The following is a 20,347-nucleotide window of genomic DNA, read 5'->3' as shown; positions in this document are numbered from 1 at the left end:
CAGAACGGGTAATATTCTCACCCTGTTCTCAGGCATGGTGGATTTAGGTGCGTGAAACAAAGAGAAGCTTTGATTCAGATCCCGGTTCCATCTTCCACGAGTCAGTGTTTATTTCATTTTCCTTATTACCAACTGTGACTGTGTGTATTTACAGCTTAGACTCAAGCTTCATTTTTTTATCTACAATGCACAGCGATCAGGTCATACTCCTAATAATATCTAAAGCTTATGACCACCAGTGCTTTCAGAAAAAAAAAGAGAGAGAAAGAAACAAGAGTCCTTTGGCCATAACGATGGTTTCACCAGAGGACAATGAGTAAGCTGAAAAGAGAGTATTCAAAGAAAAAGCATGCTGCAGATTCAAGGGTAGAAACCATAAAGGCACGGAAATTGCTGAACTAAATATATAACAGGAATGTTATGTCATGAAGGGTCATAAATGAATGAGCGAGATATTAAATATAGAAATTAAGCTGCAGTGTCCAGATAGCTGCCACATTAGCAGTTGACAAATTCAAGGTGCCTTTGTAGGAACCAGTTATGGTGAAATGAATGAGCAAAACTAGGAATAAAGAGGGCCAGATTATAATTATCAATTTGCATTCCAATTCAGAGGAAATTCAGAATCTATCAACCTCCTTACTCATTTCTGCTAGGGGGAATACCATGTTTAGCAGGTAGGCAAACAGTCTTTGCTTTTGGTAAAAACCTATTAAAATGGTTTGCCATGTCTTTACTTGGGTTACTTACCTTAATATTCCATTTGAAAATAATCTAGAGAGGTGGAAATAGGCAGAAGCTTCATAACTGGAAATTGTGAGATTTGGCCCTTCACCAAGTGATGAGCATTGTGGTTTAAGTCAAAGATTTCTCTGAAGAGCAGAATTCTTTACTGTCATTTATTTATGCATCATTTGAACAGTGGTAGCTCAGAACAATTTCCTATAACCTTTACAAGGATCTCATCAATACATGTCACATCTGAGTCTCACAACACATGACCAGTAATGACACTTTGGCCTGTTTGTAGATACACACCCATAATAACCATTCATGTTAATTAAGATGTTACCCAACTGTTTATGTATGCCTTGTTCTGTTACTAAATATGGCAGTAAGTCCTTCCTGACTCTAGGTGGTGCTGTTCTCATTCTTCAGAGAGACCAGCGGGAGGGCGTAGGCGTCCAAACTTGTGCAAGAAGTCTTTGTTGGCACGCACAAGCGCCTCCTCATCGATGTACACAGCTGGCCGCTTGGCGGTGAGGTAATACTGAACCTTCCTGAGGCTCCAGCCCATGACGTACATGAGCAGGCCACATACAGCGGCCGTGGAACGGCCAACGCCAGCATTACAGTGCACATAGACCGTATGACCATTCTCCAGCAAACCATGGAGTATGAACACAGCCTGGGGTAGCATCCGCACACGACCTGCACACGGCAACAGACACAGAAAAAAAAAAACAGTAAAGACTATTAAGGATCACATTACAAGACAGACCACAGGCAGAGGGTAACATTTTTAACTGAGTCTGCTTCTCTCTGTTAGACTCGAGACTTCACAGTCTAGTAGGAGCGGAACTCGGCATTGCTCAATTGATCTTAATTTAATGAGCCATAGTGACATCTCTGTGTCAAAAGTGAATTATTTTGAATGATTTTTCCCCGCTCTGCCCTCAAAGTTCTAATGGTTATGAGGACACAGCTAGGACAGGCTCTCACAGCTTCATCCACATGTTCCTGTACTTATATTTTACTGAACAAAAACATTACTTAAAGACATTCAGTAGCCTAACGGCTCTTACTTAGCACTGGGACTGAGATTTCTCTCTGCTGCTGTTCAGTTAGCTCCTCTTTTAGATTTTACACACGAACCCTCAGTGCTCATGTCCATGGTCGGGATCCAGACGTACGCTATGTCACAGTCTCTGTACAGATACATCATGGTCTCAGGAGTCATGGACTCAGAGAGGTTGCGTCTGCAGCCGTGCGAGTTGTTGACCACGTCCCACTCGGTCTGGAAGTTCAGCACCGCGGTAACGCCAAGCTCGTACTTGAGTTTCACAGTCACGTGCTCCACCTGTCGAGGGCAGCTGCCCAGCCACACCCGGGGAAGAACTCTACAGCCGGGAGGAAAGGCATAGAGCTCCGTGTGTGTGTGTGTCTGTGTGTGTGTTGATACTGTGCAACTGATTGGGGTTAGATGAGGAGTGAAAGTTATGAAAAGAGGAAATGAAGCTATAATGAAAGGATTATATTACATGTACAATTTGTATTTATTTTGGATTGAAGAATATGCATGCGGCAGAGGAAAGAGGAAATGACAGAGGTGTGGAATAGGGGATTGTGGTGGAGATAGGTGTTTGTGGGGTTCTGCTGAAGATGGAAGAGAGGAAACGGTTATAGGAGAATGGGGATTTGCATTTGAATCCAGAATGGTTTTCCGAGTACATTTGGAACATGTCCTGCAGACAAATTACCGGTGTCTAGTCAGCCAAAGCATTCCTGTCATTTCATTTTTCTTCTAGAATTTTTTTTTTTTTTCCGTGGAGAAAGCTGCCCGTCTTCCTACACTTTCTTGCCCCCCCTCCATGATGTTTGCCTTAAAGTAAACTAGCTTCTCTGAAGCTCTCCCCTCATTTTCACAGCTGTCACTCAGCTGAGATGGATGAGCTGCTGCATATTAGCATACACTGACCCCGAGGAGCGGTAACATGTTAAAGAGGGGAATGACATCACAAAGTGATGGGCCCTAGCTGACCAGACTGCTCTCTACACTGCATTCTTCATTGATCTCCCTCTCATTAATGTGTTTGTCCTCCAAGCCTCACTCCTACTCATACACCTCTCATACTTTTATTTTCATCAGCTCAATGGTGGAAATGTCCAAAAAAAAAAGTGGGATGAACCAAAAAAGGTCTATACTTATTGGACAGAACCAAACACTGAAAGAAACTACAGCAAAATCGTTCAAAACTAATGGGAAAATGTATCAGGTTTATTTATAGAAGACTCTAACCTTGCTTATTCCGAAACTTTCATTCAAAGCATAACATCACTGGCTACACTCTTGAAATTCAATGGACCTTTTAATGTTCTTTGTAAATTAATTAGAGCAGCATAATTTATCATCTTTTGTATGGAACAGCAAGTGGTAAAATATATAATAGAGAAGAAATAGAAGGACACTGAGTCTCTCGATGCCGGAGGTCCTTCTGAAGGCTTGTAGGTCTCTGGCCACTAATTAAAACCACAAGGTCTTTCGCTGCCTTCTTCCCGATATGCCATTTCGCCATGTGATGTATGCACACACATGCAGAAGCACACAAATTCAGAGACAATTACCCTCATCTCTGCTCTAGTCTCCTGAGGATGTGTTGTTTGAAGAAATGTGCATGTTCAGTAGTTTGTGTGTGTAAATGAGGTACATGTAGTATACATAAGGTAAACATTTAGCTAACTCCATCATTTTTACCTCAGTATCCATTTAGAATGCGTGCTTTGTACAGTTATGAATTACAGTTACACTCACTTAGCTGATGAGCTTATCCAGATGAACTTACAAACATTACTGTCTATGTCAGAGGTCACACACCCTCAGATAAACCTTAGGGGTAAGCGCCCTACTCAGTGCCTTACACTGGTTGTGAACTGTCATGCCCAGGGTTTGAACTCATATCCATCTGGATACTAGGCCAATAATTCCCTTACAACTATCAAGAACTCTTAGCAATGTTATATGGGAAAACAGCTGAAGGAACCATGTGTTGTTTGGATTGGTCTGTTCTGTTCATGTATAACTGAGTGACCAACAATCCTGTCTGAAAACTGTCCCATTATTCCATCACAGGTTACAAAGTCACACACACAAACACACACACACTGCAAGAACATTTATCAGTACTTCTGAAATGTGTGTGAATGCACATGTTTGCGTGTTTGTGTGTGTGTGTGTGTGTGTGTGCATGTGTGTGTTTGTGTGTTTGTGTGTGTGTACGTTTGAGAGAAAGAGAGTGATTGATACAGCCAAGATTACACGCCTGTCCGGTGAGGTAGAGAGCAGAAAACCTGTATTAGTCTCAGAGATTAATAGTGAGGCAGAGAAGAGAGATGGGGAACATGTGAATGAGATTGAATGAAAGAGCAGGGCTGTGAGAATGAGAACGAGAAGACAGAAGTGGCAAAAGAAAAGAGTGAGAAAGAATAAACCAGACAGAATCAGACAGAAACACAGGACTGAAAGGAAATATTGCAAGAATAAGGAAAAGCCTGAGAACGAGAGAGCAGGTGAAAAATGAGAAAACAGTATTGGGAAATAAGACTGTAAGAGCACAAACCGTATAAAAATGAGCTCTTGCTGGCAGATGAAACACTGAAATCAGTTCTCCCACACAATGCTTTCATGCATAGGGATCACTTATTTATTTCAACTAACATCTCAGCCTCAAGACTTTGTCAGAGATCTTCATCAGAGACCAGAACATTTCACAGAAACAAGTGTGTGATGCCTTGGGAAGTTAGCAGTGTGAGGAATAATTTAATCACATATAGACAGAAATAACTCATACTGCTTTGAATCATCATCATCATCAGCATCATCATCTATAAATGGATGTATGAATAACCTACACATAAAAGATGAAGCATTTTAAAACAAAGCAAGATAAAAAAAGGGGGGGGGGGCTTCAGAGACAAAGAGGCTCTGACTGCTTTGTTCAGAGACACATTAGGAACATTTCAAATGAAAAAGAGTGAATATGTGTCTCTCATACCTCCCTCCTGCTGTCAGTGTTAACTGGAGTAGGAAAATATACTAAAGATGCCCCCCCCCCTCCCAACACCCCCCCTACTCTCTCCTCTTCCCCCTCTACCCCTACCTTCCAGTGAGTGAAAAGATGATGACTGGTCTCTTACTTCAGGTAAACAGACTTACCCGGCTGTGTGAGGTTTCCCCCTCCCTCTTCCAAAAAATCAATTAAATGTCATTAAAGCTTTTAATCTGTCGTTTCTCTGATGGATTCGGCCAACGCGACCACAATGCTCTATCACATACTCTGAAGGAGACTTTGTTCATTTCTCCATCCCTCTTCTCTCACTCCACTCTTCCCTCTTTAGAATCAGGGCACAAGGTCAAAGAGACCCGTAACAGCTTAACAACCGGAAAGTGCTTAAATCCAAAGCAATTGCGCTAATTGCTGAATGCTGCTGAAACCATATGTACTGTGCAATTAAACACTGAGAGCGACACAGAATACAAAAATCAGCCAATTCTGCATAATTGACTTCGGCGGCAGCCATTTCAGTTCTTTTTTTATTTGCTTTTAAGCTTAGTGGCAAAACAGTGTAACGAAGAGACCATGCAGTACGGAAGAGATCATTTGTACTCATTTTGGAAGGAACTGGGGTCTTTTGATTTATGGTGCACTTCATTTTGAGGTGTTTCATCCACTTTAGCGAGTTTTGTTTGGCCACTGCATTACACTGAGAGATTCATGACATTAAAAGAAGACAAAACAACAACAACAAAAACAAAAACAAGAACAGAAACTAATAAGCATGATGATTAAAGACTTTTCTTTAACCGAAGTCTGAGAAGCCCCGTAATTGGCATCTACTCAAAATATAAACAAACGTATAATTTACACATGGCATTGCCGCAACAACAAAAAAACATTTGTAAAATGATGTTCTCCTTCACAGAGAATACTCTGCCCTTGGGGATCTTATTAATTTTGCAGCATTATGAAATTATGCAGGCAACACTTTTCCACATAACAAAAGGCTCACAACAGTAAGGCAGGACAAGTGTCTTGTTTCATTACCAGACTAATCCAGTGTTTCTATCAGGGAGGCAAAGCAGGCTTAGCTAAACATCTCTGGAGCTTTCTGACAATGCCATAGCAACAATCACGCCATACTTTTTATCCCAGATCAGAAAAGACTGATTAGAAAAATTACAGTCAGAACATATTCACAGAGAACAAACCTGAAGCACACACACCAGTGGGATTATGGAATTGTTAAACGCCTCATTTAGTGAGAAATGACACAGGAAAGAATAGACAAAATGCAGGCAAGTCACACCTCTGACTGAAGACAAGTCTGTGATAAGAAGGACATAACAATATAGACACAGACCTTAAGGCCACCAGCTCCCAGTCGTTTGCTGGACCTGACAGGGAGATCTCTTCTCATTTCATATCATTCCCATAAGGGACTCAACTACATACGGCAACAATTACTCCATCTTAAATAAATCTCACATTGTAAATCCAACAAAAAAACATGTTTGTTAACTGCGTGTGTATTAGGCACACTGCTGCTATTATAATAGTACTCTATATGTATAAAATCAACAAATGCTATTTTACCTCTAAACATCGAACATTTAACATTTTGTCAATATGAAGCCAGTGGTAAACTGACTGAAACCTAAAACTAGCTGTCTATTTAGAGATCACGACTGCACATAAAATTAAAAGATGTTTCATACTATGATAAAAGGAGTGATGTTGGGAAACAAATCAGGAACAAGATGACCTCCAAAACAACTGCTTACACTTAGAAGAAAATATAGGGAATGGATCAATACTGAGGTTAAACAATGTTAGCCAGACAGCAGAGAGCCTCTGTGTGGGGCTAACCTATGTTCACCTTTAGAATGTAGACTGGAAACGTAGAAAAGGACTGACAGAAAAGAAAGTCTGATACTAGCTATCGTAATTGTATTAATCAATCATACCTTAAGAGCATAAAGATTAGGACTCTCTTTCATTTTGCTCATCCCAGTCTCACTATTAATTCTTGTCCTTGTTATCTTTGTTGGGTTTTTTTCCTCTCTCTTCCCGCCTCTCTCTATCTGTCTGATCATATATGTCCATGACAGTCCTATCTGCGCGCGCACACACGTACCCATTGAGTGAGAGTGAGAGAAGAGTAGTAGTTGTAAAAGGAGTTTACGCAAAGTACTACCACCTCCCTCCATCCTCAACATTATAAATTAGTGACGTAGGTTTTCGCGACTTCACCGAACTGTGATATGGACTGTGTGTGAGAGAGCGGATAGTAGGTTGAATGGATCTTGTTAGCACATTCACACGTGTACGCACTCACTTTCGGTGCATAGCCTACTTGGAGAAATGCATAGCTTGACTTCCAGCGACGCTGAAGTAAAAGTCGGTTGTGTGTTTCATCTCGTTTGTATGACCGCCCTCTTCAATCCAGTGACCAATCGGGCTGCAGTACACCCCGTCCACGACATTGCTGTCATCAAACACACAGCAACGATCGTGATGGGGGCCGTTGCCTAGGGATAGAGGAAGCAAACAATTTTCACTCATTTCAAATAGGTAAACTGTAAGTATGTGGCAATGCACGGTCAAGCATTTTCAAGCAAACCTTATTCTAAAAGTCGCCCAGCTACAATTGTTAACTCTACACTTAATAAATAAAAGCATCCGTCAACCTGTAGCTTTTATGTTCATCTTTCACTTTCAAAAGACAGTCAGTGTAACTCTAAAACCTGGAGGTCGTTTGAACAATGTCTTCTGAACGAAGGCTGATAAACCAATGACATGTTATGAAAACCAAGCACAAACGGAGAAAAATGACTTGGCAGAGGTTACCTCAAAGCAGGAAATGTCAGCATAGACAGAATATTTTAGCACAGATTCAAACGTCGTTGTGGGAAACGCAATAACTGTACATTACTCGTGTAAAACTTAAGTCTCAGGCGGAAAAAATTCAGAAGAAAAACTGACTAGACATAACTTCAAGGCAAGGGCAATGATTTTTTTTATTAAGACAACGTAGTACCTTGACACTGGCATTAAAATAGCACTGTATAGTGGGTCTATGGGCGTATATGATAATAAGTGACATTTAACTCGCATATACCATGCGAGTAATAATGAATGTTTGGTGGCTATTCAGTTCGACACTGGCATATTTTCGTTTTAGATTACATATTCATCACAAGGAAAATAGAAAACGCTTTTGCGTTTCGGCGTAATCCATCATTGCGCGCCCCCGTTTGTCAGCCTCATGACACTGGGGACTTGCTGCTGTCACATTCCACTGAAGATCAGGAAGGGCTTGGGTGGTGCGTAAATTAATTTGATATTCATGTGTTCATAACATTACCTGTTTTATAGGCAAGTGTGTTATGACACGAGGAGGGAAAAACAGGGTGCCTATATGACGAATAGAATGAAATAACAAGTGAAAAAGCTATAAAAACTATACCAGCGTCTTGGACCTAGACAATGCCATTCAGAGACTAGAAATATAAAATAAAATTGGCTATTTTTTTTTGTAAATTGCCAGCCTGAAGGAGAAGTCATAAAATCATCATTTAAGCGCGCTGTTATTTGTATCCTGAAGCATGCTGATAAAGACAACGGGAAAAAATTCATGTAATCAGTGTGTTTTGTCATGCTGTAAGTTGTAAGTTTTCGCGTAGATGGTTGATGCATCCAAAAGAAAATATAAAAGTCAACACAATTAGTCAATCAAGACATCAGTCATTCCAGAGAAATCGGTGCTTATAACTATAGCTGAAGATTCAAAGTATTATTATTCTACAGCTACGCGTACTGAGCATTCAGTCACACAAAAGAATAAAATCTAACTACAACAGACCTACTCATTAACTGTCTGCCACGTTTGCAATGTCCCCGAACCGAACAAAGAGTAATGAGTTTAAGGGCGGACTCGAGACAAAAAGTTTCGAAGCATTTCTTTGGCAGTGGACATGTTCTTCACAGGCCAGCGTCGCAATGGATTATGAATGTTATGAAGTTGTATATGGTTTCTAGGACGATAACTTGATCGTGTTAAATCCCAGATCAAGCGCTAGTTAAAGACGTTACATTCAATAATACGTTAGTGCCATCTAGAGGTAAAGTCTGTTAATTACACCACACTTTATGTGAGATGTCAATGAGGTCGAACCCTTTCTCCACTCCGGGTCTGGAGGTCCACGGGACTGGATATTTCACTGTAACATGATAATTAAATTAGCGTTGTGTTGGAACAAAAAACGACAGTATCCCCCCCTTGTGCCGTTTACATCGGAGGTAGAGAAGGACAACCGAAACAGAAATAGCCTACCCATATTTAGAACTAAAGTAGACGGATTTTTTTTTTCTTCTCTGCATCATTGCCCTACTCTGCAGTAGTTCAGTAGTGTAATGATCTTACCTCAAATACGTATTCTAACGTACTACACCACCACAAAGGTAGGGCTTTGGATAAGGATGAAACATATGTATTCCTCAGCACCAACAGTGTCCGGTCCCTGAACCCAGCGCTGTAAATGAATACAACACTTGCCGCTCAACGTATATGTGGTGAGCATTGCAAACCACAGATGCTCTCCCACAATTTTATTTAATAAACCCAGGGACAGGTTACCTTCCCAAACGTAGTTACCACAGACCCGTTTAATGAACTTGAACCACGCGTTGTCCCTGTACGGCTCCGCCAGGTTTACTTCGCCAATCCACAGACAGGGCTCACAGGTGGACACAACGGTTCGAGTCGGTTTCATTCTCACGGCTCTGTGTGGGTCCCAATGCCCCATCTCTGGCCGGGACCCCAACACAAACACTTCGACGTCCGGGCGCTCCGGAGTCAAAATAACGCCAAACCTAAACAGCATAATCTATAACCTACGACAGTTTTGTTAGTGGCTCAAATTGATATCGGTCAAAGTGAAGTTTTCTGTTACGTTTCGTTTTGGATAATCAACTAAATCTACACAGCTTGTGTGTGCACGATCTCTGGTAGGACGGTGTTATTAGCGGTACGGGCAACCTTTGACATTCACGAACTACAATTAGGGAACCGTTCGATTCGTTTGCGCTAAAAATAAACGCAGATCCTATTTTGGGAAATTTGACAGTACAGACCCATAACTGGGAAAGGGTACTTTACAAAGTGTAAAATCCCTTGCACGCCTTACGTTCAGCGTCAGATAATACCCGAAATATAGGCGCAGAATAAGGAATTCTGTGAGACATCTGAGCCAGTGAAAGTAACTTAGCTGGTTGGTCAGTCGGCCAGCAAAAACACTATCTTTCTCTGCGCAAACAAATATCATCGATGGTTCGCAAAAATCAAACAGTACCATCATTTGGCTGGGAGGTCTAACTGCTGTTGGAATTAAAAGAAAAATTGTTCCAGTATTTATACAGTCCATCCATACAATGGAGAATACTAATATCCCGTAACCTGCAGTTGAAAATAAAACCCTTATGAGCTGATTTTTTTTTTTCTCTGTGGTCACAACCTTAACCTTAAAAGACTGGGCTGCGCTGACTGACTAGCAAAATGTGTATGGGTCTTCAAGCCAGGCCAAAAATCAATCTGTCAACATGTAGCCAGACCTATTCAACCAAATACCTGACCTTTTCTAGCAAAGAGCACACCTCAGTGAGTACAGTTCACTGGCCCAAAGGCAATTGTTTTTGCAGATGCGTTTCATAGTTACTGGACGCAGAGCAAAATGTCATGAGCCTTTGCAGTAATTGCATCTTTCTGTAATCTCCTACCTAAACAAACAAAATGTTAAAGTTTAAAGGAGTTGAGAAATATACTGGACGCACATAAAGACAGAAGACAACGTGGAAAGAATATCTCTTTCTCTTTATTCAATGCCAACAAAAACACCATGCACCACCAGCTGTCCACTCATTCTGGGTTCTGAGTCTATTTGGTTTGACTTGATGGTTTAGTCCAGAGAGAACAAGCATTGTTCAACCCAGGATCATTCTGCAACAGTGCATACAAAAGCACGTCATAAGGCCTTCATATCATATAAACACATACGGAACCTGTAAAAAAAAAAAAATAAAACCTCTGTGGTTTTGCCCAACCTTACTCCACATAGGAAGACTACAAGCAGAAAAAGTGACAGTCGTAAATGGGTGATGCTGATAAATAGACCAGGGACTGGCTGAGCTCAGTAAAGTGCATGCATAACACATGTTATGCAATATTCGTTGCGATATGGTAAAACGTGCATTTGACTTGGTTCTTAATATATGTGGAGGTGACATGCGATCAAAAATCAAGTTTGGTCAGTGTCTTTCAAGAAAGGAAAACCGTCAAGTGTACATTTTTCTGTCAAACTGAAAATAAAACAAAAAAAAAGGAATTATCTCCTTTTAGGGTACTGCTTTTAACCAAACCATGCAAATATCATGTGTGTGCTAACTGGAGTCACCTCAAGAGAACCTGTCTGTATATGACTACGGTAGTTACCATACTGTGTCAAGTCAAATAAGTCAAGTGTTATTCCATAGATTAAGGCTCTTCAACTCCAAAGACAGGTGCACTGAAAAATCAACTTTCTCAGATTTTCTTTTTGCCTTTAAATTAATGTTGATACTGATGAGCATGTGGCCACACTCTGTCATTGTAAGTGGTCCACACATGTAAAGACAACGGAGACTCGGGTGAGGGGGGTAATACTTGGAGACGAGTGATTTTTCAATGGACCTGTTTTTTACACTTCATCACGCAAGCTGTAATCAACTTTTTCTTTTTTTTTTTGAATATATAAAAATAATTTTAACATCAAAACAAACAAAAAATACATTTTTCTTTATTTACACAGTGATAGTATATGGGGATGTCAAAGAGGTTAGGTAAGGTAGTGTTTTAGCTCTTGTAACCTCGGCGTAATGGTCTAGTTTGTTATAATACTGGTTTGAGGACGGAACGCAGCGATCGTCCGTCTCGTGTCAGCTCCCTGGTGGTGCACATGCAGGGCAGCGGGACGGCCTCCACCTGGCGGTGAACCTCGTTGTACGGACAGCGTTTCAGATGGTCTGCCATGCTGGCAATATCAGCAAACTTCCAGCTGTTCACCGGACTGAAGGCTGTACTGAACCGCCACACCTGTGGGGCAACAGGGTGACCATGAAGGGTAAGAGTGATGAAATTCACATTATAATCCAAAACAAATGAGAAGCAACATTATAAAAGTAGAACTACTACTGTGTGTGTGTGTGTGTGTGTGTAGTAGAACTACTACTGTGTATATATATATATACACACACACACACACATACACGTGTGTGCGTGTGTAAAAAGAAAAATCAGTATAAATAATGAAAAACAAAGTATATGATGATTGATAGATACTTTAATTGTCCCCATGGGGAAATTGGTTAATTTATAATTATATTAGAATTATTACACACAATTATATACTCTTTGTTATGTACTCACTCTTTAATTTCAGATAAGTTAGCTTGGAAAAATTATTACCAACCTTATCTTTTATTTGCCAGGTCTGTGTTCCATCTGGGCATTGTCTCTTCTCCCAGACGACCACCACCATACCACGGGTCTGCAGAAGGCTGGCACACACGTCCCTCATGGTCCGTGACACCATAGACAGCTGGCATAGGCTGAAACCGTCCAAAAACCGTGCCACATGCTGCAACACTTCAAAAGGCAGCCCACTGATATGATCAATATTATGTGTAGTCACTGGCTCCGAGGGCCTGGGTTGCACCCCAAATGATCTTAGGTGACGGTCATGTATGACCCTGGCTCCCTGTGAGGATGGACAGAACCTACGTTGAGAGTAGGTGCAGCCATAGTACGCCAAAGGGCAACGATGCTCCATCCAGCCATTAAGGCCGGCGTGGATATCTCCGTGAACGTTTCGGAAGTGTGAGAGAAACTCCTCTCGTCGGAAGAGCTGGCCGCACTCAAAGGTAAACATGGAGCCTTCGCGAGGAGCCCAACGGGTACGGGGAACCAGCTGCTCCAATGTAAGGTCCAGCCGCAAGGTGCAGAATGGACTGGGTTGTGAGAGTCGCGGTGCAGCGCGGTCACAGGCTGAGGCTGACGCGACTTCACCCACCATGGTGCTGGTCGCCAAGATGGCAGCAGGGAAGGTGAAAGTCTGCGTTCCGAAGTCGACACGTGAGCCGCCGAAAGAGTAGACCGTGTCAGAGATCCTCCTTGCTCGTGGAGACTCCTCCAGGCAAAAAAGGAGTGCTGCAGCTGTGAAATCGATCTCGCCTAGGCCCATTGGGTCGTTTGGTGGCTCCTGCTCCAAATCGGAAGTGTCCACCGCCTTATCTTCCATCTTGCAACGAGGCCGATGATGATGCAGAGTTTCTGGAAAGGGACCCTTCCGCCCGTTCAGCGCAAGTGGCATGAAGCTTCGCAGCAACTGGAGGTTTTGGAGCTTCTTCTCAAAGGCTCTGTCCTCAAAGTCCAACACCATAGAGGGAAGAGAACCATCCCTAGGGACAGCGAAGGCTGGAGCACAGGGAGGTTGCTGCAGCGGTGGCGGTTGGGACCCAGACGGTTCCAGCGATAATATGGGGACAAGGTCATGCCTCACCTCTGGTCTGTGTGGAATAAGAGGGCCAATAAACTCCCATGAGTCACTGGGCTCAAGGGATTGGTGGTCTGTTGAGTTTAACTTCACTGGCTGCGTTTCTGATTCATCTCTTGGCCTGTCAGAACTCAGCTGAACGCGGCTGATAAGACCCTGTTCGCCAGTGGCTCCCAGCGACGCTGAGTCAGCCTCGTCTGGAGCCTCGTCTGGAGCCTCTGAGGAGAACTCCATACAACCATTTTTATCAAAGATGACGGATGACGTGTCTCCATTGTCTGCTCCACCAAAGGCTCCAAGCTCCTCCTCAAAACCAGAGGTACTGTCCTTCACACTGGCACTTGCAGAGTCTAGAGTGTCTGTTTGGTGTAACTCGCCATTCCTCTGTGAGCTTGTCTCAATCACAGCTCCGTTAATTGGCTCTATGCCCGTCACAGCTTCACCCAGAGCCCCCAGGGCGGAAGCCAAGCTCCTGCCCAGTTCCATTAGAGTCTGGTGTTGCTGAGGCTGTAGTTCCTCATTTAAACCACTCACACCATTTGCTATTCTATCACAACTGGAACCGACATCTTCCCTCATACCAATAGTGTTGCCACATTCCCCGTTCTGTTCTGGATGTATTGCTGACTCACCCCTGTTTGTGCAGTCTGTTTCTGTTGATGCATTCCTGTTAATCAGGACGCTGAGAGCCGCAGCTAGGCTTTTGGTCGTCTCCACTGTGTTTTGGTACAGCTCACAGTAACGTTCCTCCTTCTGTCCACTGACCCCATTGGCAATTCTGTCTTTGGAGGAACATGCTGATGATAACTCCTGGGCACCGTCCGTAACGGGTGCAGCAGAGCTCTGAAGGTCCAAGTTTGTTTCCAGCTTCTCGCTTGTCGTTTTCTTCTCTGTACCACTGGTGGGTGCCATGGAGACCAGCTTGAGGGACGCAAGCATGGTACGCTGGTCCTGCAAAGCCAGCGCCATGTCTAGCTGCTCCACCTCTTCAGCATCACGGCTCAGCCTCTCGTACGAACGATAGTCCTCATCATTCACTGGCCAACGGTTCCACTCCATGGTGCAACACACCACGCCCGCTGGACACACCTCCAAGTGCTCAGCCATCTTACACCGAGCCAACACAAATGGGCAGCCAAAGCTGCAGTTGAGACACGGGACCCTCTCCAGCGGGCACAGAAACCGATGCTCCTGCATCTTGCATATGTGGAAGACGGCGCCACATACCAAGGGGCAGGTGATGAGGTCACAGGAAACCCCAGGTTCAGGTCTCATCATGCAGCGCCGACTGACACAGGACATGCAGTGAACATGAGGCTCCTCCATTCTGGAAGAGGGCAATGCAATGGTACTAAGATGGACCAATGGAAGGAGAGTCAGTGACACTGCAATGATAGGAGAACCGGCTTCAGTACTGACTTTTAAATATTATTATCACATAGTGCAGGACTTATAAATAATAGACATTTCAAGATTATGAAAGAGAACAGTTAAAATAGTCATCATGAGATATGTATTCAATTTATCATTCAAACTTCTGACCAGAATACCAGGGCAAAACTTGCGTTTTCCTCTGAGTTATCCTCTAAGACAATTGTTGTGAAACTACTGATTCATCTTATCAGTTGGAAACTGTAAGGGCCGGTTGTATTGCTTCCAAGTTTCACCTTCCTCTTCCTCCCCTCAGAGAGAAATGGAGTGTCAAGGCTAGTGTTAAGGTTGAATTATGTGGACATAAACGACGCTAACCGTAAATCTGACCCAGCTGACCAATTAGACACTTCTATTCAAGCCAACAGGTCGATTAATTTTGAAAATCAGATCTTTAGATCTTTCGCGGTATTACCACGAAAGTAGCCGGCTGTCTGTTTATATGAGGGCTAGCTAGCCACTAATACAAGAGCTACTCCTAAACCAGCACCCCGGCTAACTGCTTTTTTTGTCCTGAAACCTACAAAACTAACGACAACACTCAATTCTTTACGGTCATGTTCAGGAAAGAAAAGTTAGAACATGATGCAAAACATTACCAAAGAACACAGCCTTTTACCAATGAAAATAATACAATTTCGTCTCTGTATTACTTGGCAAAAAAGTGGCTGATTACTCTGTGAGCAACTAGCGAGCTAGCCTGTCAGCTAAACTTTCTGGCTGGAGTCCTAAAGAAACTCCTTCGGAGCTTTCTTACCTTTGGAATCTTTGAAGACTGTTCCGCTCTGTCCCTGGTCCTTTATGTACACCTGTCCGGTCTGTTATTGTAACCAGACTCTTTCGTTAACTGATCGTTAGTTTTATACAGAATCATTACACTATTTGTCCTGTCCGTATCTTTAAATCTTCTGTGCTCAATCGGTGTCGGCTATTTCTCTCCGACTTGGACGCAAGTCGATGTCGTCATCACGTAAACACTGAAGTTTTGTACGTAATAGGAAATAATTGTCTCAAGCAACAGTGGGTTGAGATTTTAACAACCTAAAAATGTTAATATCTTGAATTTCAAAATGCTTGTGCTCCCAACTTAAGATGCAAAATATTACTAGATCACATTAAATCAACCAAGTTAATTCATCTTGTTGCTCATTGACTTTTGTTTAAAAGAGGTGCTTGCTTATTTGTTTGCTTGCTTCTTTGTTTGTGCTGACACCTGATTTACTGATCCCACGAATGTACAGAGTCCACAGGAATAATACATCACCGAACAAAATCTGCTCTGAAGGGTCAGCCTGACTTTGCTGCTTTTAAGCTCTAATTTCATGGTAATCTTCTCATGCATTTATACATCATTCAGATGGAAATGGAGAGCCTACAGAAAACTCCACCCCTTTACTTAATGCTCTGTGAAAGTACTTTGATTATGTTTGGTGATGCCTCCATCAGCTTTGAGCCTCCATCACTCCAAGTCTCACTTCAGCAGTATTTTACAATACTGTTGAAATCTCCATCAAGTTTCAGAGGGGACTTCAATGAACATCAGTCTTAAATTATACACATTGCAATACTTTCAGCCTTATTTTCAAAATCATCTTAGTTGTGGCAGTGAGGTTATCATTCAAAAATCTTTTTTTTTTTTTTGATTTTATGTTTTTGTAATTTGATGTGCACATTGTTTGTTCTCCTGTCAAACTGACTCTGCTTCTAAAAAGTTCATCTGATTAAGGGAATTTGCTAAATGAACAAAATTGTAATCATTATTTACTTCAATTTCTCGGCCACCAAAGTGGCTCAAATCATGGTAAGGAAACAGGATATTAACTGTGTTTACAGAGGAAGCATGGTGGATGCTTTGTGAGGAACCCGGCCAAATTTCACTTTCTGAGGGTCTTTAGTTTGCAACTAATTTACAAGAATCGTCACAGTAATGAACAATGACTGCCGTACCATAATTATGCTATCATTGCTGTACCATCACTACTTAAAATGGATGCTTGTTTTCTTTGAATTTTTTCAGTCCTGAGGACTGAGTGAATTGCCAAATGAAAGGGGTACTTCACAAAGTATGGTTTGCTATTGCTTAATTAAAAAAAACAAACAAAAAAACAGAGAGGGAGAGCAAATGAAACGATGATCTAAGTTTCCTGGTCTTAACTGTGCTCTTTACAGAGAAAGAGGGTTTTTAAGTTTTCACAGACTTTTATTCCTTCAATTCAGAGTTTGGTCCAAAAAAGGAGACTATTGCAAAGTGTTCACAAAGGGGTCAAGTCATATAGTACATAAGACAGGAAATATAACATGTGGTTTAAAAAATATTGCTTGATAAATTACCAATTTATTTGCTCTATCTACTTATTATCTGCATACATTCTTGATTCTTGAAACATTCAAATGAAGAAGAGGTGAAGAAAGAGGGTTACAAGGCAAGAACTCTTTTTGCTTCTCTCAAAAATATAACCATTTGTGATAAATACATTTTTTTTTTCAGGAATACTTAAGATGCAAAGAACTAGTCAAGGCTAGTCAAGACACATGCTGCTAAAGAATGTAACCTACCACAGAAAAGAAAACTGCTACTGTATTTTTAAAATGGACTTACTTGGAAAAAATTAAGGATTTTAATCAACAGATATGATCAGATTTACAGAATTGGAAAATACTCTAATTTGTTACTTTTTGGCTCTCGTGTTTATCACACAATGTAGGTTGAGTAGACGAAACCCTAGGGCAATTCTATATTTCTCATTTTCTCATTTTTGTTTTTTTATTCTGAAACTAATTCTTTCTTTCTTTCATATCTTGGTGTGGCACGCAGCACAGACGAAGCTGATCTCTCTTTGACGTCATAAACTGGCTGAATCAGTTCACTTTCCGTTGCATTCCATCGGAGTTCCATTCTCGTACAGTCCATCTTGGTCAAAGCTAGTTACATGCTTACTCAGTCGTAACACACACAGGCTGGCAGTATGCACTCTGGGTAATGGAGTTCTTAGCAGACAGGGTGAAGCAGTAGCGGGTGGCAGATTTGAGGTCTGTTACCGTGTAGGCCTCCTCATAGACGGTCAGCACCTCCCTGGGAGGGCGGGAGGGCATATCCTCTCTAATGATTAGTGTGTAGTAACTGGCCCCCCTCACGGGACCCCACTCAACATGCACTGACATGCCTATTACCCTCACAAGTGTCACCTCGGGAATGGACAGCTCATCTAGGGTAAGAAAAGACGAAAGACATTTCATTTGTTTTATTTTTCTAACTTAAACTCTACACTCTATAACATAATTCATTTGCTGTGTAATTTTATTAGGCATTACACTTGTCCATATGAATCTTCTTTTGGTTGTTATGTCATAAAATATATTATTTTCCAACGCCCGAGTGGCTACGATTGTACATCAAGGCTCCCTTTCTAACAATCATACAGGATCAAAATAATAATTTAAAAAAAATGTAATTGGTCTAATGTTTAATATAGACCGTCGTCTAGTGTAGAGAGTGTACGGTTGAAAAAACAAATCTGAAATAACGGCTGATCTGAAAAGCTTTACATTTACAACATCCGTTTACTACTCAATATGAAACTAAGAATCCAGCTCTGTCCATTGCAAAAAGCTGATGTGTGTTGTGATAAAGCTGATGGAAGCTGCAGATGTACTTACCTCTTTCCTTCAGTCCTGCAAGCATCTCAGCGCCCCTCAGATCCCTCCTGCGGCGGTTTGAGTTCGCCCCTATGTACATCAGTCATTGTTAATGAAATGAACCCTTATACGCTTCCAGCTTCAGCTTAATAAGAGAACAGCCTTTTTGTAGGGTTCCTTTTTGTATTAAAGAAACCTTCAGTGATGAGTGAGGGTAACTTTAACACTGAGACAGCAAGATGTAGCTCAAATCAGGTCCTTGTCATCCAATTTACTTTAAGCAATTAAATAAACCTGCACAGGAACATTTCTCTTTACCAGCTCATAATATAATAACAGAAGTTTAATTTACGACCTTAAAATGTAGTTTATTTAAACACAGTTAAAAATAACATTTTAACACCTTTATAAGCATCATCTACATTAAGATAACTGTGGAATTACTTAAGGTTTGCTTTTAACATATTAATTCCTATTTTTAAACCAATAGATGTAAATGGCCATGTGTGTTAAACAGACAATGCGTTTCTTTCAGTCAGGCAGGTCTGGCCCTGCACATACAGCATCCTAACACTTTCTTACTCACCACTGGGCACTGTGGAAGCAGCACCCTCCCCAGCACTGTTGCTGGCGGTCACTTGGACGGCATCATGCCTTAGACCAGACACCTGGCAACTGAGGTCTGTGGTGCTACAGACTGGTCTCCTTCCACCCATGGTCTCCTGGTAAACAGTGTATTCAGTAGCAAGTGTTGAAGCTTGCCAGGATACCACAGCTGAGGTGTCATTTCCAGCAAAGGTTACAACTGCTGGTGGGCAGGGGACTGAAAAGGAGAAACAGGGATACACATTTGAGTAATGCATTGAATAATGCATATGCTTTATGCCGGGTAATGTCGGCTTCTGGACAGTTGAGCAAAGTTTGAGAAGATTTTTGAGAGGATTCTCAAACTGTGAGATGTTGTGCTATTCCAACAATATAACATCATGAAGGAAAGTAATTTCCTCTAGTGTATTCTACACGTTTCCGATATATCTAGGCACAGGTCAAGGTTTCCGTACTTGTAACTCCAGTGTGCACCTCAGATGGCTCGCTGGTGCCAGCAGAGTTCCGGGTCCGGACCGTCAGGGAGTAGGTGGTGCTACAAGGAAGCAAGAACTCGAAAAAGGTGTATTCTGTCCAATAGGCGGAGAGATCCATGAGTGACTGTGGGTCGTCATGGATACGGCCAGTCACCTCCACCAGATACTCTACATCGGGACAACTGACAGAGCTCCAGGAAACCATGAGGAGGGTGGCCTCACCCATGAGACGGGTCACTGCCTGAACAGTCGCAGGAGCGCATGGAACTGCAGGGTGACAGGAAAGAGAGGTGGGAAAGTGTGATGGGTAAAAGGGATAAAAGGCGTGTAGGGTACATATTGCATGTACGGATATGTGCACATTATGCGCACATTTGATGTGTTCCAGTTAACCTACTAGAATATTCAAACAGTTTAGCTGCAGAGTGACTTATATAAACATGTTTTTCCACCATTCTGAGCCAGTGCTACTGATGCTGACAAATTCAGCCATCACAATCTGCATCCTATAGAACTTTCTCAGGGGTTGTGATAAGAGGTTCAGGGTGTAATACCTGCTCCTTCCACCAGGGGTGGACTAAATGAACCGTTGCACATGCCGTCAGACGCCTGCACACTGAAATTGTATACAGCGCCACACTCAAGGCCTTCAACGGTGCAGGAAGTGCCCATGGTGTCACAATAAAGCATATCCCCCTCATCGTTCTGTGCACACGCGTAGTACTCGACTGAACCCTCACTGGGTTCCCAGGAAAGCATTGCCGAGTTAGTCTCACACTGGATGGCCACCGTTAGGTTCCCTGGATCACAAGGCACTGGAGAAAGAAAAAGAAAA

The 20,347-nt window shown here is 42.2% G+C and overlaps 2 protein-coding genes across 3 annotated transcripts; both read right to left on the bottom strand.

Annotated features, from left to right (window-relative positions):
- Window positions 1-1,121: 1,121 nt before the first annotated feature.
- On the bottom strand, window positions 1,122-10,036 carry epm2a (EPM2A glucan phosphatase, laforin). Of its 2 annotated transcripts, none has more exons than XM_030786305.1 (4): window positions 9,965-10,036; window positions 7,132-7,306; window positions 1,876-2,120; window positions 1,122-1,431 (listed from the first exon to the last, which is right to left on the bottom strand). In XM_030786305.1, the coding sequence occupies exons 1-4, from the start codon at window positions 10,020-10,022 to the stop codon at window positions 1,148-1,150; spliced, it is 762 nt and encodes a 253-aa protein (XP_030642165.1). In that variant the 5' UTR covers window positions 10,023-10,036; the 3' UTR covers window positions 1,122-1,147. The 2 variants fall into 2 exon arrangements, with proteins under 2 accessions (XP_030642165.1, XP_030642164.1); XM_030786304.1 differs by lacking the exon at window positions 9,965-10,036 and adding an exon at window positions 9,415-9,698.
- A 1,615-nt stretch (window positions 10,037-11,651) lies between these two features.
- On the bottom strand, window positions 11,652-15,608 carry fbxo30b (F-box protein 30b). The gene is made up of 3 exons (XM_030786303.1): window positions 15,552-15,608; window positions 12,281-14,714; window positions 11,652-11,904 (listed from the first exon to the last, which is right to left on the bottom strand). Exons 2-3 carry the CDS (start codon window positions 14,687-14,689, stop codon window positions 11,701-11,703), a joined length of 2,613 nt encoding a protein of 870 aa, XP_030642163.1. The 5' UTR covers window positions 14,690-14,714; window positions 15,552-15,608; the 3' UTR covers window positions 11,652-11,700.
- Window positions 15,609-20,347: the final 4,739 nt, after the last annotated feature.

This window comes from Chanos chanos, chromosome 10 (genome assembly GCF_902362185.1).
Source record: "Chanos chanos chromosome 10, fChaCha1.1, whole genome shotgun sequence".
In the NCBI taxonomy this organism is placed as follows: Eukaryota; Metazoa; Chordata; class Actinopteri; order Gonorynchiformes; family Chanidae; genus Chanos; species Chanos chanos.
The sequence above is the reverse complement of the archived record's forward strand: the minus strand, read 5'-3'. Positions and strand labels throughout refer to the sequence as shown.

What these genes read in the sequence shown, in the direction of transcription:
- epm2a (XM_030786304.1), bottom strand. Translation starts at nt 9,661, where the DNA reads ATGCTGTTTAGGTTTGGCGTTATTTTGACTCCGGAGCGCCCGGACGTC. An exon ending in TGGTAACTACGTTTGGGAAG is followed by an intron (nt 7,307 to 9,414) that starts GTAACCTGTCCC and finishes CTCTATCCCTAG; the next exon opens with GCAACGGCCCCCATCACGAT. An exon ending in CAAGCTATGCATTTCTCCAA is followed by an intron (nt 2,121 to 7,131) that starts GTAGGCTATGCA and finishes TCCCGGCTGTAG; the next exon opens with AGTTCTTCCCCGGGTGTGGC.
- fbxo30b (XM_030786303.1), bottom strand. Translation starts at nt 14,689, where the DNA reads ATGGAGGAGCCTCATGTTCACTGCATGTCCTGTGTCAGTCGGCGCTGC. An exon ending in CCTGGCAAATAAAAGATAAG is followed by an intron (nt 11,905 to 12,280) that starts GTTGGTAATAAT and finishes GTTGCCCCACAG; the next exon opens with GTGTGGCGGTTCAGTACAGC.